The sequence below is a fragment of the Phasianus colchicus genome, chromosome 2 (genome assembly GCF_987193195.1).
Source record: "Phasianus colchicus chromosome 2, bPhaCol1.hap1.1, whole genome shotgun sequence".
In the NCBI taxonomy this organism is placed as follows: Eukaryota; Metazoa; Chordata; class Aves; order Galliformes; family Phasianidae; genus Phasianus; species Phasianus colchicus.
Genome location: NC_143437.1, coordinates 53998022 through 54016775, shown reverse-complemented (window position 1 = coordinate 54016775; position 18754 = coordinate 53998022). Strand labels below are relative to the sequence as shown.

The 18754-nt window shown below is 43.1% G+C and overlaps 1 protein-coding gene across 6 annotated transcripts in view; it reads right to left on the bottom strand.

The window, feature by feature from the left end:
- The window catches only part of NHSL1 (NHS like 1), a 165984-nt gene extending 147433 nt beyond the window's left edge, over window positions 1-18551 (bottom strand). For 3 of the 6 annotated variants that reach the window (XM_031611138.2, XM_090135705.1, XM_090135706.1), the window contains exon 1: window positions 17467-18368. In XM_031611138.2, coding sequence (XP_031466998.2) covers window positions 17467-17818 — 352 coding nt within the window. In that variant the 5' untranslated portion in view covers window positions 17819-18368. Of the gene's footprint in view, window positions 1-17466; window positions 18422-18471 lie in introns of those variants that run through there. The other 3 variants (XM_031611128.2, XM_090135704.1, XM_090135714.1) reach the window with 3 other exon arrangements.
- Between the last annotated feature and the right edge of the window lie 203 nt (window positions 18552-18754).

The following is an 18754-nucleotide window of genomic DNA, read 5'->3' as shown; positions in this document are numbered from 1 at the left end:
GAGCTTAAGATGATAAATGACTATCTAATGGTATTTGGAAAAAAAAAAAAAACACACCAAAAACCTATTTTAATATTATCTTAATGTATTTTTTAAAATGGAATCTTTGTTTGCAGTGTTCTACTAAGATAGAAGCTGAGCAAAAATCCTGAAAATAAACTCATGCCATTAACCACTCTGTAGAGTTAACAGTATAGGTCAGGAAAAATTCAAAGCCATTTATTAAAGAAAATACGAGGCCTTACACTTAAACAGCATTTACTATATACTTTGGGAGTGGTTACATAAACTACATACCAACTTATACCAAAATAACAAAATCTGTTTTAATTTCACACTTTGTACTACTTCTCAGCAAGTCTGCATGTGCACATTTATTTTGGAATAGGATACTTTTTTAAAACGTTGCCACTGGCTTTGAGGAGGTAGAGAAGGGTAATGCCAACACCGCAAGGTCATAAAGCAATGGAGATCTGGCCAAGAAAGTACCAGAGCTGGCTCCCATTCAGTGCTTTTCTCTCAAGTGCCACTTTAACCTGGGGCTGCTCTAACTCATTAACTGGCAACAGTTCCAAATGGCAGCATTTGGCCATACTTCCTCAAATTGTTCAGCACATTTGCTCACCAGGAGCTGCCAGGTGCCCCACACTTGTACTTAGCCACTTCTGTGCGAGCCAGTGATTTTGCCTATATTGTTGAAGCAAGACAGCACTTCATTTTGCCATTTCCTCTTGATTTGATATGCACACACCACGCCAAAATGGCAAAAAGTAACTTCTTAAATGAATGAACGTGTGGACTAAAGTGTCTTTTCTCAGAACAAAAAATCAACCCATTTGATTTTTAGATCTTTATAAACTCCAGTTCTGTTAGACATTTGCCTCCCCTGTTGGATATTGAGACACAACCTCATATCCACACCTCAAGCCAACTCGAGGTGGCTGCAGCTACCACTGTTTTATTGCTTCAAATACAGCAAGTTCTCCTTGCTTCACATTACTCTTCCACATATCAAAACCTGATGATTAGATATGGATCAAGTACAGACCAAGTAAGCCACTACTACAATGAGTAGTAGTGAGTAGTAGAGAAGGAATTGGTCACCAGCTGAAGCACTGCAGAAGATCTATCTTTCCCTGCAACAGAAAGGGCAGCGCGCATCCTTGCCTGACAGTCTCTGGATGTAGAGATCCAAAATAAAACAAAAACACTGTACTGCACTGCATTCTTACATTAGCAAAAGTTCTCATTGTTTCTAATTATGCAAGCCTGATTACCACAGCATCCCCATGTCTCAAGGTCTAGAAACAATTCCTGCCCCTGCAAAACCTCCTGCTATGGGAGCATGGCAGCCTGCACTGCCAGGCAGAACACCATGTCAGCAAGTGAGTCACCTGCACTCAGTACTGCTCATCTCAGTCACAGTAGGTCTGATTTTATTTTTATTCACACCAACACTCGCTTCTTAGCATCAAAGAAGATATTAGTCTGCAATTGCAACAGGAGTGGTCCCACTCATGGCCCACCCATTGCTTTTTGGCAGGCACAGCTGGACACAGGCCTGTGAAACCTGAAAGCCACCAGGGCAGAAAACGTGATTGGCATGGGACCAGTCAAGATGCTGACCAATGAGTGATGGACAAACAGAGCTCAACAGAAGAGAACACAACTGTGGCAGTGCACAATGTGTGGGGCAATATTGGCACACCAGCACCCTCATCATTCAAAGCTTTTTCTGAGGCGGCAAAAAGGATGAGCAACACAGGCAAGATAAGAACAGGCTGTATGCCTATCTGGATTGGAGATCTCACTTGTGCATGCATTCAGGTATGTTTTCTTTTACCACAACAAATGCTTCACTCTATTTCCTTTCCACCTAACCACTGAAACTGTTGATTTTACTCATCTCCTGCACCCAGCAGGCACACGACGCAAGGTCTCCTGAGTCAACTCCAGCCCCAGTGCTCCAGGACAAGAAACAACCTGCTCTACCTGCAGCCATCTGGGGTGCTACGCAGCTGCAACCTCCATTTTCAGTCAAAACTAAATAAAACTCCAGCTTTTCTGATGCTTTTAGGACTTGTTATTAGTACAGGTGCTGTAAACTTTCAAATTTCACTTCAGATTTTCTGAACATAACTGAAAATTTTTCCATGGTCAGATATCAGAGATACTATCCTCAATGCTCTTTCTTTAAGTATTTGTTCATTTCTGAGCAAGTGAAGGCACTGCAAAATTTAGGACCAGTGTAGCCAAGAAAAAAAAAGTGTTAATCATCCTGCTGCTAAAAAATAAAAAAATAATGAATCCCACACTGAGGTACTAAGAAATAGCACCCTATCATACAATCTGACGTGTTTTATAGCTTATTTTCACATGCAGCAGTTAGAATGAGGCACACACCTTTCCATTTGTTATTTTTTACTTCTCAGCCTTAATCTAATTTCCTTGAATACATTCAATTTTTACTCTGCCAGAAGCATGAGGAACGATTTATAGAAAAACCTCTAAGTTTAACTCCCACTGATTTAAAACTCAAGGCCTTAAAAAATTCTGGACCCTATCTTTACCTTAGGAGCTATGTAAAATATTTTTCCCATTAGCGCTTCCCACATATAAAATTTCAAAAGCCACTGCAGACATTTAATGTCTACCATTCACAAACTTTTTACTAGGAATTCTTCAGAGATTCATATTGTATAACTTAGCAGGGGTGAGTATTTGAGAGCTATTAATCATTCGGGATATCATATATACATCTTTTGTGAAATTTACTTAGCTGAAGTCAAAAAGCATTTGACTCTCTCCATAGAAAATCCCAGACCCCGAGACCGAAACTACTTCATGAGGTATGTGTACATTATAATCCTTAACCAATTCCCGTGCTAAAAACATCCTTTAAGTTGTTTGCAAAGGGGTGTTAGAATTAATCAGAGTGGGGATTTTTGAGGAAGGCTTTTGAGGACTGTTGAAGCAGAAGGAAAGATTTCAGCACGGGAATTAATCAACAGACTAGAGAGGGGACTGCCAGCACAAGCTGGATTTGAAGGAGCAAACATTAATCACATTTGGCAAAGAGTGTCTTTGGGCATATGCATGGCTGAGCAGGTGGACAGGTAAATCACAACAGCTTTGAACCAATCCAGTATTGATCAACTGAGAAGTTACTGATGTGGTGAACTTCTTCAGTGCACCAAAATGAGATGTTATAACAATCACAAAGATATCAATTTCACATAATGCTGGGATGAAATTCTATGAAAAACAATGCCTTGTATTTACAAATGTATGGATTACACAGAAAATAATGTAATTACTTTCATTTTCCATTATTAGTCCTCAAAAACAGCACAAAATGTCTGCAAACTACGAGGCATTCAGAGAGAGGTTGTGGAGTCTCTTCCTTGGAGATCTTCAGAAGCTGCCTGGACATGGTGCTGGACACGCTGCTCTGGGAGGCCTTGTTTGAGCAAGGCTGCCAATCTCAACCACTCCGTGATCATGAGATCCCTAACCCTTCCTCCTCAGATCTAGTGGATAGATTTGGCCACTGATGTACTGAGCATGGAAGCCAAACTGATTAAAGCCTTTCTGAATTCTCATAGTCTTAAATGAAAATGACTAAACTTCCATGGCAGAGGAAGACATGAAAGACCCTAGCCTTCAGGCAAGTCTTAAATCACTATATTAGAGGAGATCCTGCAAGCTTACAATACAAGAGTGCTGGTCATTATTAGATGTTTCATGGGAAGGCTGGCAACCCTGAGCACTCTACCATCAATAGTATTCATAGGATTTCACTCACAGCATTTTAATTTTTATGGATTTTTCACTATTTTTCCCCACTAAAATTCCTTCCAGCAAACCAAAATGAGCAGCACCTTTTCTCCTCCCATTCCTTTAAGTTGTTAAAGGAATTGTTTAAGTTGTTAAGTGGGTTTATACATATGAAAACCGCACTGACAACAGTAAGACAACACACGTGTTAATCTAACTTAGCTGAAGGATGGCTGCAGAGGACAGAACCTCATTAATTCAATGTCACTGATGTCCACCTCCCAAGACAATCTTTTTTCTTTCCTTTTCAATTTGTGCCTTCTGCTCTAACCACTTTATTTTCTCCATCCACTTACACATGCACACACACACAAAAGTAATAATAATTAAATGCAAAGGAAACATCAACTAACTACAGCAGCACGGGCAGCCACAAACCCCCCACTTTCTGATCTCAGGACAGCCTGGACTGCTGGCAGAAGTCCACACTACTTTTTCCACTGCTGATGATTCCCTCTCCTCCCAAACTAACCCTTTTTCTGTTTTTACAACATTTCAGTGAAGAAGAATGATGGGTAATCTGAGCAATTCTGCTGAAACATGAACCTGCTATAACTAGAACTACTGAATTAAATGTGGAAAAACTGGAAAGAGATAGGGCAAAAAAAGATCTTTTTATGGTAGTTCTTTTTTTTTTTTTTTTTTAAAACGTACCACAACCCGCACACAAAGTGTTTGCAGGGAGAAGGTAAAAGCAATATAAAGGGAATATAAAAACATTTTGCATGCCATAGATAGACAAGAAGTCAATCTAGAACAACTATTGCATTAGGACACTTTGGAGGAAATAATCACCTTCCCCCACACAAAAAAAATAAAATAAAAAGGTCACCTACATACCCTTCACCTCCTTTTTTCCCCCACCTCTCTTACCTCTTCACTATTACAGACACTCACAAAATGCAAACCTCAGCATTTTTAACTCCTCCTGAAGCAAGCAGGATTTTGAATATGAAGACAGGGCTCCAATCTAACCAGGAACTGAGCTCCAAGGATGTGAACACAGGGGAGGAAAACTTCACTGTCACAACCCATCCATCAGCCACTTAGATATAGCTCTTCGTTCCAAGTTAATACTCAGCAACTCAAGGCCAAAACTGATGTTGGAAAATGTAAATCATAAGTCAAAGCAGGCTTTCAGCCCTCTGCGTCTTCCTGACCTTAAATGCAAACAAGAAACACACAAAATGAGACTTTTTGCTACACCATCTCTTCATATAAAAACGTATATTAAAAATGACCACAGATTAAGTTCTTGATTTAAATGATACAAATCAGAAAAATGAAACAAGAATATATGCGTCTAGGATAGTGCCTGTATTTATAGTTGGCTTCCTTATGGCTTGGACAATTAAAGTCAATTAGTTGTTTTGCTGTTGTATTTTGTTCGTGCTTTGTTTTGCTTTCTCCACAGAGTCTCAATGTTTGAATGAAAACACCACAGGGAATACTAGCTGGTTTTTAAAAAAATCTTTTCCTCCATGGTAAAAACAAAGGAGCACCTCTCAATTAGCCTTTGGCTTTAAGGAACCCTAGGTCAGATGTAGGCAGCCTTGGTAAAGAAGGAAAACAGTAACTAATATGAATAAAAGCAAGGGTTTCACAGCAGCAAAGAAAACAGGATGTATTCCACAAGCTACAACTATTCTCCTTAGACATAAAATAGGGAAGAAAAAAAAAAAGTTTCCTTATGCTCCAATATTTACAGCCAGACTTCTCAGTGAACCCCGTTTTTGTGAGATTTTACAGCAGAAAGCAGCTGAGGTGCCAAATACCTGAAATTACAAGCTTATCCAATGCATATTTCCCGGAGGTGCTGTAACAAAAATCAAGTTAAATGTACAATACAAAAAGAGTGTAGGAAAAGAGAACTCCGATGGAAAAGTGTAGTATTTAAATCCCCTAAGTTTAGGATGATCTGGTAGTCTTTTGAATTGGAATCTCCAATTTAAAGCTTTATTTCAAGAACTTACATATAACATCTTTCATATGGCAGAAATCCTTCCAAGATTTTTAAATATAGCTTTATCAGATGCCAGTTTGGCTTCCTTCACATGAATACTTTAACTAGAGCTTATATACTTTCATTGAGAGGAAAAAAAAAAAAAAAGCATAGTAATAGCTTGCCATCCATGTGTGTAAGTAACATTTTATGCAAGATATCCTGCAGTCTGACATTATATATATATATATGCTATTTTTTTTCCCACAACAGTTTTTATTTAGCACTTAAATCACAGATTTCATTTAAAGTACCATCAAGTGGATAAAATTCTGCCAATTAACTCAGCCTAAAAGGGTACTTAGTTAGGGGAAGGATAAGAAAATGCATCAATTAAAAGCAACTCAGGCTACTAGGGGACTACTTTATTCAACCAGATGCTGTTGTGGATGATGAAAAAGGTGTTTCCTGTAATTCTCAATGGGGTTCTCTTGCTTGTCCCCAGCAAAATGAAGAACAGAACTATATGGTATCCTTTCTAACCTACTTAATAAAGCTCCTGGTGACAAGCAAAAAAAGAAGGTATTGTTTTAACGTAACCTAGATCCTAGAGAGTTTCCAAAAACCTAGCCAAGAATCTTTGTCAGAATTTCAAAAAGGAAGCTGGTACTGAAATTCTTGGGCATGCATAAGGGTTGTTCAGGATTCCTCCTGCAAACACTGAACGCTTTCCGCTCTGGAAGAGATATTGCCAACAGCATCTGTAAGGTGAGACACTGCAAACAGCCTCCACTGTATCCACTGCTGGTAGTTCCCATCTTTCTGATATCACTAAATGTATTCTCTTGTCCTCCAACAGAAGCAGCAAGAACTTTTCCTGAGACTATTAAAGTTATCCCTCAGGCCAACTTTCCAATAAGGAAGAGTATAGTAGCACTCCTGCTTACAATGCTTTGACAAGAGATAATTGGAATAAAACCAAAATACAAGACATTCCTCTTAAACATAAGAAAGAACTGTAACTGTGAGGGTAGTCAGATGCTGGCACAGGCCACAGATTGGTTACGTACACCTCACCTAGAAGATTCTCACAACCCAACTGGACACAGCTCTCATCACTGAGATCTGAGCCTACTGTGAGTAGTGGGTAAGACTAGATGATATCCAGAGGTGCCTTCCCACTTTTGGGGAAATATTCATATTTTTATAAGCCACTACCAATAACCTAAATTAGAAATATGTTATGTGTACAGCGTGGCAAAACTGATAACAAAACCAATTAAGCACAAACATGCCAAACTGACAAGTTCAAATGAAGAAATGCTTTTTACCATTGTGATCTAACTCCTTTTTCTACCACTTGTACTGCATAATGTATTTCAATTATCTAAGTATTTGATGTGTTAACCTGTAGCACATTATGTGGAAAGCTGAATTATGTACTCTTCCTCCTGCTGTTGAGAAGCTGTATCTATTTCCAGACTGTTTCACAGCTCACCAGCAAGGTTACTAACAGTAACAGAATTGCTAGTAAAGAAAAATGTACTGTATTGTGTGTGTTGGGAAAAGGGAAGAGAGAGGAGAACATGCTCTCTTGGAGCAGTGGGGCCAGAACAACGTGTCTCAAAGCACACTCTCTCCCACCCCATACACCATGCTCTACAGAGGGAACACTGCAAACTGCAGAATTGGAGCCAGCCCCAGCAGAGAGAGGGAGCAAGCAAGATAATGAGTACTGCAGATGGCTTTGGTCTTCATTTCCATCAACCAAATGCAGCGTCTCTGTAACAGATTCAGAACAAACAGAGGCTTTTGTAATGTGACATACTAAAGAAATATCAAGAGCTCCATGTGTTTGTGGTGTTCACCTAAGGCAGATACGCAGTGGATTGCCAATTACCTGCTCTTCCTCTAGACTTCAAGAAGGCCCATAACTATCACAAAATGTTGGTTTCTTCAACACAAATCTTTTCAAACCACACAACTAAAATGCCATCTTCTAGCTTGCTTTGTATGTGTTAAGACTAGACTTTCCTGGGGCAATGAGCGTTGTGCTCACAGCTAAATCTGTGCTGTGGTCGTACTACATGAGATCTTTTTAATGTTTTCAGGAAATCTGCGATCATAAGGAGGCCAAGGCTATGGCTTCACCACTCCCCAGGATGAGCACAGCATCCATCCTCCTCATGTGGGGCCTTCCTGCTGAGCTAAGCCCTGTCTCACCACAGCCTGCCACTGGGGCAAGGCAGGGCAAGAAACCTGCCTCATCTCTTCTGATCCTACTTTCTCTGGCTGTGACGATGATTATCAATTACTACCCTGCACACTACGTATTACAATCATTATATAATCATAACTGTGACTACAATTTCAAAATCAGCTGCAATAATCCATTTACTTTAACCACCACTGGCGCATGCCTCCCTGTGACAAGGTGAACCCTATACAATGCCAGGGGGGATTTTGGTAAGCACAGAGGCAGGGCTGCAGCAGGATACCTCACACCTCCAGGGCAAGCGAGTTTAGCAAGAGCTTTCTCATATTTAAAATGCAAAGTTCCCAGCAGATGTATGCTACATAGTATCTTTCCAATAGTACCTATCAAATACTATCAAGCACAACCATAGGTAGGACTCTCCAAAACAAATGCCTCCTACCTGTTTCCATGGAAACTACAACAGATAGAAAGAGCATAATAACACTATTTGATAAAACAAATTCTCAGCTATGAAACACTCTTTTTCAACATCATTAGCCATGCGTTTTTACCAGCAATGAACAAGAGCATACTCGTAAAAATCTGCACCAGTGAGATGACCCACTGCTGAAACACACCATTCACTACCTCATTGAGCTACATCCACTGGATGGCCTCCATCAATGTTCAGCAGGTGTCAGTAAACGTCAGTGGGTGCCATTGTTCCTGCATGAAGGAATTCACTGACACCCCTTTGCTTCATACACACTTCCATGTCAGATGCCATTCTGTCAGACAGCCCCTCTGCTGCCATCTGTCACACAGCAACAACACATAATGGAATTTTGTCAGGAAGGTTCAGCCTCTACTGCCATACCACCACCATCCACCTCTGATGTTGTAAGCCGACATAATAAAATAGGAGGCATTACTTTCAGAGCAGCACTTGTACTTCATTGTGTTATTGTTTGCACATACAGTAACACATAACAGTCAACCTTACAGTCGTTATTTCCAGAAATTCAGATTCTTGAACTTTTACTAAGTAACATTTTCAGTGTCTACTATATATGAAGTAGAAGGGGAAAAAAAAAAATGAGGAAAAAATTATTTTATTTGCAAGAATAAAAGGAGGGTGGGAAAAGGCAGATCTTGCCGTGTAATCAATCAAGTTTGGCCTGTCTTATATTTCTTCTAACTGAAAATCAATTGCCACAGCTAATGAAATTGAATATTCTACTTACACTTCGTAAGAGCTTATTCCCATTTCCTGGTAGTTGGCTTCCTTTTTTCTTTTTCAACGTTTTTAAAGCCTGTTAAAGGAGCACATGGCTAACAACATTTTGAGATTTGATTTTTAACATTTAAAGATTCCACATTAGCCAAACATCAGTTGGTTTTTCAAGCCGTTTTCAAGTCATTCAAGCAGATCCAGTTACTTATCTCCAACTATATATTGAATAGGAAGGAAAAGCCAACACCATTCACTTGGAAGCTCTTTCCTTCATACAACAAGAACAAAAGGTGCCACTAGAGATAACCTACAAAGCACTTCTCTCAAGTCCTGCTGAGTATCCCATACGAGAACTCCATCTGTTGCCAAAAGCCAAAGTAGAAAACAGAAGACAAATGTCTTTTTGCCAGGAGAAAGGCTGGTCTTGCTTTCTTACTCAACCCAAAACTGCTGGGAAAGCTTATCAATGTGACAGCCAACCTAGAATAATATATGTAGCAAGCCAATGCATGACAATATTTATCCCAGTACATAGAAGTTGATGAGAGCTCTTCTGCAGCCAGCATTTTGATTAGGAAAGGGAAAAAAAATGGAAAGAATTAGAAGAAAGAATATTCATGTACAACACATTATTACCATGTACAATACTCTGGAGAAGCCTCTTGTTTTCATTTTCAACTTGGCAATTTATCCAGAAAAAAAAAAAAGAAATTTTAAACAATAAAAAATAAGAAACACGTTGTCACTATTATTCAATATGCTTGGAATCCCTACTTTATATTTTTTCCATTATAACTTACATTATTACTTATCGCTGGTAGAAAAATTAAGCGGCCAAAATTTACAACTACAGTGAGCAATCATAGTTCCAGTTTACTTTAGGAGGCATCTGTTCTAGTCCTAATGTCTGAAATGCGGGAGCTAAGTCAATTTAAGAAAATACAATCTTAGGTGAATCAGAATGTACTTAGTTAAACTGAAGCCTGATTACAGTAAAAGGAATATCCAATCAACTAACTTAACTGGCTGTCAAAATACTAAATTCCAGATTAAAGCAGGCCTGCTGCTCACATATAGGTTAGAGAAACACGCTGAAACATTAAAATGTCATTTAAGCTCAAAAAGCCTTACACTGGGGTGAACACTGAGGAATATGAAATGGCTTCACCAAACATCAGCCCATTTGTCTTCCAATCCCTCAATTCCTTCCTCTCAAACTCCGCCAGCTATCAGACATGCAGAATGTTGTATGTTGGGATGGAGAGACGCAGTTGGGGATCAGGCACAAGGCGGGCAGCAAAGAGCAGAGGTCATCACAGGCTGCCCATGCTCAGAGTAGGCAGGATGGGCACTGGAGATGAAGGGGCAGCACAGCACAGTGTGTGCATGGGGTGGGAAGCCTGGCCTACTACGAAAATAAAAGGATGGAAAATGAAAAAAAAAACAAAACAGGGCTTAACCTAAAACAAAAGCGTGTAGACCAGTGGCTTTATTAGGGAAATTATCCTGAGGAGCTATGGCAAAGTAATTACTCTATGCCGACTCTCTGCTGGCCTAACTACCCTGCTTTGAGATGGAGAGGTGATGCAAGCTAAACCACATTAAGCAGGACCTTAAATGCTCATATTCTAAGTACTCCTAATTCTCAAAGAGCAACAGAGTCTCATACATACCCCACTGATTAAAGGACAAGAGACCAATAAATAAATAAATAAAGCCTAACATAAAACACTGTAACTCAGAAATGACAAAGGAAAAAAAAACCCATGACAGCCCAAAGCTAGAAGAAGCCCTGCCCTACTAAAACACAGCATGATATAAATACAAACAACTTGCCAAGTCCTCCCACATTAATCTGTGCTTAACCCACAGGTACAAAGACATTTTTTCCAGTCTCCTAACTGGCATGTCACCCAGTCTCTCTGGCACTACCATCCAATCAGCAGGTTTAACATCCAGCCTAAAGCCGAGAACAATTTAATTACCATGTTTAATTGATCTCATTAACTCTTAGGGTGGACAGCTTTGATCTTCTCTTCTGATAACTAGTTTATGACTACAGAAGAAACTGGGACTTTGCATAATTGCCAAGCCGTCAATGCGCGTTTTTAAATTCCTCCTATTTCTCAATCTGCCTTCATGCTTGCACTGTGCTAATACCAGCTCTTCAGAGGCAGCCGTCGAGGCAGTTGAGGAAAAACAGGAATTCAAAAGGCCAGGTAACACATGATAGCTTCATCATTGCCTATCACAAAAATACACGACAACCCGACTATCAGATCACAGAGGGCATTTCAAAGTTGTGCGAAGAGTTCTCCAGGAGCAAATGCAGGCTGATCATTACAGTAAGTAGATCATTTCTCCGTATGCTTCAACTGCTCTCATTAGCTAAGGTACAAGGCAAGCTTCACAGAACTCTCAGCACTGACTGAGTTCCAACCAAAACACAGGCCTTTATTCTAGTATCACTGACTTGAACATGTAGGGTGGGGGAAAAAAAAAAAAAGGATACAGAACAGAAGAAAATTTTCTCTCCTTCACCCAGAAATATGGCAACAGCTGAGAGTTACTGCAGTGAACATGGCCTTGGACATGCCAGGTGCAGCATCCCATGGCTGATGGCAGCCAGCACAAAATGCTTCATGTGGCATCGTCTGCTCTTCATCCCCCTTGGAAACCTCACTTGAATTCCATCAGTTAGAGGTCAGATTGAGTTCCAAGGCAGAGGTTTTGAGGAATTTCAGTGGCTTCCACTGTGTTATTTTATGTTTGTTAATAGGTTCATCCAAAAAAAAAAAAAAAAAAAAAGATGCTTCTTCTGCAGGAACTTCATATTAGCAGCTTAGGAGAGAAACCCACAAGACCAAGATTACTAGCTCTCCCTGAACCAAACTGAGACTGTGCCAATGTTAATAGGAAGAGAAGCTTCTGAGGACATTTTATTGTATCCTAAAATATCTAGGAATGTTCAAAATAGATCCCAATAAAAAACAACTAAATACAAGAATGGTTAATTCATTAACTACCTCTCCTAAACACTGCTTTCCTGAATGATCCAGCCAATCATAAGATCTACGGAAATAAACGTTCATATGTGTTGTATAAAAGGTTCTGAGCAACGCACAAAGCTGCTCTAGATTTCAGCCAAGGAGCATCAACTGTTTTCAAAACAGCAAGCCAAATCCTCATCAGACTGAATTCAACTGGAGCTTTGCCACTCTGCAGGACAGCAACTTGGCCCACTGTCCCCATGGGAAATCTGTCCCTAACAGGCTTTCTTCCTGCTCATTTCAAATGAAATCTCCTTTGGATCAGGTTGAATTTCCACAGATAATTAGTCTTGCACTAGCTAAATAAAGCAAGAGTTATATTGCCTCTGAGCAGCAATCTAAATAATTACAATGGGGTAAAAGAGAAGATTTCTTCCTTTCAAGAACTTAGCAATTCACTGTTCCTCATGGAATGAACTTCACTGCTGAATCTTCCTACCGTGTAGCAACAGAGAGAATACCACAGCACGTGGTCATCTGAAAAATCTGGACAATATTCTGTTAGAACAGAATTTTGTTGAAAAGGAGGCTCTTTTGCTAAAGCATCCTCAGCAGCACGCACTACGGGGTTTGCTTTTTTTCCCCCTCTATATTTCCTTTGTGTGTGTGTGTGTGCGGTTGTGTTTTCTCAAGGTCTCTTTTCACTATACCAAGATGATGGATGTCTTGTACCCACTCTCCTTATACCAAATGCTATGGGAAGCGCAGCAAGTCAGCAGCCAGATCATGTCCTGCCTGCCACAGATCCCATCCTGAATAGCGCTCACTTTTAAGGCAAGGGATGGAGGAGGGGTTTCCCTAGGAATAAGCTGAATAAAGCTTCCTGTTCGGCTAAAGCAGGAAACGTGCTCCAGGACTGCCTTACACACAAAGAGTGGAAAATACTTACTAAACAAAATAGCAGGAGATGAAGCGTAAACTGGATTGTCCTTCCATCATGCAGACAAATGGAAAGCCATCCTTTCCAACCTCCCTGCTCTCTTTCATTAATGTGTTAAACTTGAAAAAATATAGATATCTGTACACACATTCTTCATGAACATCAAATGAGCAAGCTGTGCCTTTAAAACCAAACACTGAAAGATTTCAAACAACAGTGCTAATTAGGAGGGAGCATTTCCTCCCTCCCACAGGATCAGTTTCTTCTTATTAGAAGAGGAGGCAAAACTGACCAAACCCTGCCCTACTAACTGGAGGAGCTGAACCAGAAGCTGTCATTAGGTTAACCTCCGAGCGTATCTCCCAAAACATCTCTCCAGAAAGACTAAAATAAATAGCACAGACAACAGAAGAATAGCCTTCCAGTCTGCCCAACCATTAGGACTCGCAGAAAACAGCAGCAACATTAATTTTCACATAGTCTGATGATGGACGACGAATAGTAATGGAAAAATGTCCTTCTTTGTTCATTATAAAAACAATGACTGCTGAAGGCCTCACAGCATTTCCCAAGAGCTGACCTTGTAATTCATGCCAGGTTTCTCTGCTGCCATCACACACCTTTTAACAAGCTCTGATCACTTCAAAGAGGCACTTGTCCTCACCCACCCTGACATTTAGGAATGGAAAGTAAGGAAAACAACATCACTTAATGTGAGGTTACAGATACAGACACACAGTGCCTAGAAAACACAAAGCTGCTAGGCAAGCTCTATGGTGCAAACCATGTTGCTGCAGTTGCGTGCTGAAAACATGTAACAAAGTACCACGCACATCAACAATGTACACAAACTTAATGAAAACCTGATGAAAGAGTGTCAAAAATCTATTGAATCTAATTAATTCTGCAGGCTGCACACAGCACTGAAATGTCATAAGCCACCTTGAATCCTCAGTGCCTCCCGTTGCCTTGAGTTATAAACCAGTCATCAGCCCCACACAGACACCTCTCATATTTTGACTTTCCTTCTGATGGCACAACACCCAGCTCATCACACAAATCTCAAATAAGCATCAGGAAGTCATTTTACCAAATGTCCTTAAAAATATCCTCAAATCAAAGTAAGAGAGTCAAGCATCAGTCTCTAAGTCCTGAATCATAAACAGAGATATTTCAGCCATCATGAATATAAAGGTTAGGACAGCCAAACCCAACCAGAGAGAGATGGACCTTCCCAAAGTATCCCATTGCCAGTGGTGAACCCTGAGAAAAGCAATCATCACTGACATCACGTACAGTGAAAGCTGCCTTCAGTATCCCAAAGCATAGGTGAAACTGCTACCTACACACAGGCAGTACAACAGTATAGAACACCTGGAAAACAGTCTCCCAGTTGATGGGCACTACAGAAACCCAGCTACTCCTGAAGTTTTCACCTTGTGAGGGCTACTAATAGAGAAACAGCAGAGACCATTCAAGACATAGTCGACAGCAACTGGTCTAATACCCAGTACCATCCACCCGTAGCAGCATTGAGGAGCACATGGATCCTACACACATGTACTGTGCAGCCAGACACATGGGTAGCGTTCATGACTGTACAGAGTGACTCACTGAAGACAAAGGCTTGTTGTGCCTGCTCCCCCTGTGTCATGTGCACATCAAGGATCCATGGTGAGCACTCACAGACCCATGCGACTGCAGGACACTGCATGGAAGCTCTATTTTGAAACAAAATTATGATAATACGCATGAAAAAACCCTCACATTGTCAAAGTGTGTACTTTCCCCAGCATCAGGAATACGTAGAGAGTAGCTTACACTAGCTGCCAGCCCACAGCTACTTCCTATGGAATGATTGGGGTCCATATGTGAAGTTCGCTTGTCCTCTGGTCCTTGCCATAAAAAAAATCATGCTGGGACCACCCCAGGAACTTCAGTTTTAAGAGGAAATTATTGCCTGGGCCCCACAAAGAGAACACAAACCATTTTTTCAAGTGGAAATTGCCCATGATCTAAAAAGCAGGTGTACAATCTCCTATCCCCTCATTTCAGTAAAAAGCCAGACTGGGATACTTAAATCATCTGACACAACATCATGTTTCAGCTGCCTGTATGCCACAAGAGGTACAGTAGATAATATTTTTATCTGCACAAGAAAACATTTATGAGCAAGAGCCTGTTAAATGTGAACGTAGTTTATTTTGTCTTATAACCCTTGGTCCTCTTACAGTCCCACTCCAGCAGCTTCTTCCATGAAGCTTCTGTGTCTTCAGATATGTAAGCGTAAAAAAAAAAAAAATTAAAAACCAAACCCCTGTCATTGTTTCCAAACAAAGCCCACATAACTTAACTTCTCTCACCATTTTTGAGATATTTACCTTTAAAACCCAGCAACAGGGTTACATTTGCAGACAACTTGTGACAGCTTCCTAATGGAAGAGGAGTTCGCAATGCTCACTACAGCTGTTCATCCCACTCCATCTCAGTGACCAGAATCATAGAATCATTGAGTATGCTGAGCTGGAAGGGACCCACAGGGATCACCACATCTCCAATGCCTGACTCCACACAGCATCACCCAAAATCCAAACCCTATGTCTGACAGCCCTGTCCAAATACTCCTTGAACTCCTGCACTTGGGGCCAGTGACCACTGCCCTGGGCAGCCTGTTCCATGCCCACCGCCTTTCCCTGGTATCCATATTGCCAGACTGCAGTATGAATAAGAATGCAACAAGAGAACTGACACGTCTTTACATGCAATTCTATGTCAACATGGTTAGCCTATGGATCAATTCCTTGTGACTGATATGTGTCCTTTATGAGAAGCCTGCAATTCACACAACTTTAACAAGGTTAGAAATATCTCATTTATTAAAGCCTTTGAGAAATAATGATTTCTTTGCAAAGTAAATGCTAGCAGCAACACAACTGCTAAGTAGCAACATTAAATTTGACAGCAGAGACACTCCCTAATGAAGAATTTAAACCAAATGGGGAAAGCCAAACAGGAACTGCACCCAGCTTGGATGAAATGACCATCAAATTAAAAGCAATAACAGGCTTAGCTCAAAGAACTGAGTTATAATAAAAACTATAAGTAGCAAATAAATGGCTTGTGCCAACTGATGACCAAGAGAGAATACAACAACCAAACATCTGACACATACAAAATATCAGGGTTTGCACGGTGCCTCATCTCACCCTTCCCTATGGATGGGTTGCACAGTGCTTAGCAATACGCTCCCTGTTTACAGCAGAGAAATAAAGCTGAATGCATTTATCTGGGCACTGATGTAATGCAGCACCCTGCTGCAGGCATCCCCAGTAGGAAACACCCTCCTCACTTTATGTCTGAATGCACTATACCACGCCAACATAACAACACTGCCAGGAGAAAATGTCCCTGTCTTGGTGAGGAAGAAAAGCATCTGAAGTTTATCAGACAGCTGCAAAGCACCAAGAAGTCAAGTGTTATCACAGAACTGTCACTTAAAGGTCACAAATCACAGAAATAGCCTTTTGTTAAGAGCATTGGGAGCTTCCTCCTCTGGAAGCAAGAGGGTATCAACTGAAGTGCAGCACAAGGAATAGCAGAAGGAATAACTCTGCAGTGCAACAGGTGAGTTACGGAGTCCACACTCTTTGAACTTTATCTGCAAAAGGAGTTTATGACCAAATTTGCTCACAAGTATGCTACATGCAAAGCAAGCTTCCAGCCCTCATTTCAGTGGGGCCAATTGGTGGTCTCAGAGCACCAATGTCACCCAGGGTGGGCTTAACCCCTGGGCATCTTCTGCAGTTGCTGGAACTCAGTTCCTAGGGCTTATGATGCTTCCAACACACTGAGAATGCCATGCTGATGCTGAGAGCCATCTTGCACTCCTGTGAGGTCAAGGACACACACCACAGAAACTACACGGAGCAGATACCATTTTCACATGATCCTTTCCCCAAAGCCAGACCGAACTGGGAAAAGAGACCGTTTTTCTAAAACTCTGTGCAGCCACACAGCCCCTCGCTCCTAAGGGCCGGCGTCAGGTTCATACGGGAATCTAAGAAACACCTCCCCAGCCCGTCAGCCCTGGACTCGTGCTGTGTAAGAAGCTGCACATGCAGACTTGGGATGTGCCTGCACGCAGCGGATCCTCCTCAACAAGAGACGAGCTGAGGAGAACTACAGAAGTAGCTGGAAACTGCACCCAGGTTTCCATTTACCGAGCTGTGCCCGCACACACCCAGCAGAGCTAAGCAGTGGCCGCGCTGTCAGGAGCCCGGCTGAGCCCGAACCCCGCACACCCGCCCGCTCCCCTCAGTCACTCACGGATCTTCACTTTGCGGTGGTCGAGGCGTGCGAGCAGAGCTTCGAGGGCTCCCAGGCGGCGCTGGAGCCGGGCGTTGCGGTGGCACAGCGTGTCCGCCTCGCTCAGGATCCCTCCGAAGATGTCTCCGGCGCAGCGGGACAGGTCGGAGAGCTGCATGAGCAGCGATACCAGCGCGTACGAGCTGACGTGTTCCAGCGCCCCGAACTGCGGCACCGCGCCGCGCCGCCGCCCGCCGCCCCCTTCGGCCGCTCCGGCGTGGTCCCCCGGCGCCGGGCCGCCCCGCTCCGCGCCGTCGCCTTCCTCCAACCTGCACAGCTTCAGAGGCTCCAGGGTCCGCAGGGGGAACGGCATCGCGGCCGGGGACGGCGGACTGGAGGGGAGAAGCTGGGCGTCCCCGGCGCGGAAAGTCTTCGCCCGCCAAGCGGCCGCGGCGACGAAAGTTCAGAAAGAGGAGGGAGAGGGAGAGGAGAGAGAGAGGGAGGGAGCACAACAACAACAAATGAATCAGAGCGGGCGGGCGCCGCGCTACGCGCGCCGGGGCCGGGACTGGGGCTCGGGGAGAGCAGCCGCCGCCGCCGCCCGCCGAGCGGAGGGGGGGCACCGCGCGGCACCCATGTGCGGGAGCGGCACCGGAGGACGAGAGGGAGCGGAGCGGCCGCCGGCGCGGGGAGAGCCCGCTGCGCTGCCCTGCGGCCGGGAGACAGGAAAGAGCCCGGGTTTCTGTCCCCGGAGTGGAGAGGAGGAAGCGTGGGAGGGGGGCTGAGCGCTCTGGATGAGGCCACAAAGGAGGGAAAGCGGCCAAGGGAGAAAGGGAGGAGAGGAAGAGAAGGAGGTGGGGAGAGAAAAGCTCGGAGCAGCCCCACCTGGGGAACCCCGCGCCGCTGCAGGCACTTTTGTGAGGCGCACCGAACTCCCAACCCGGAAAGCGAGAGCTGGAGCGAGAGGAGGAGAGAGGGGGGAAAGCCTCCGCGAACCTGGGAAGAGAAAAAGAGGCCGCCGCCTACCTGTGGCTCCCCGAACTGGAGTCTCTTCCAGAGCCTCACCCTTCCCGGCCAGCTCACGGCCGAGGTACGGGCCCAGCCCTGCCGTTGCCCCCGGCTCCAGGGGCTCCCCGCCTCTCCGCTTCCCTACCCGCCACTGTTCGGGGGGAAGATGGGCTGGAGAGCGGGGCTGGCGGCTGAGCGGGGCTGCGGATGGTGGTTACTTGTAGTGAGGCTGACCCCAAGGTGGGAAAAGTAAAGTCTGAAGCGTGACGCTGAGCTCACAGCTCCCGCTGCGTTGCCCCAG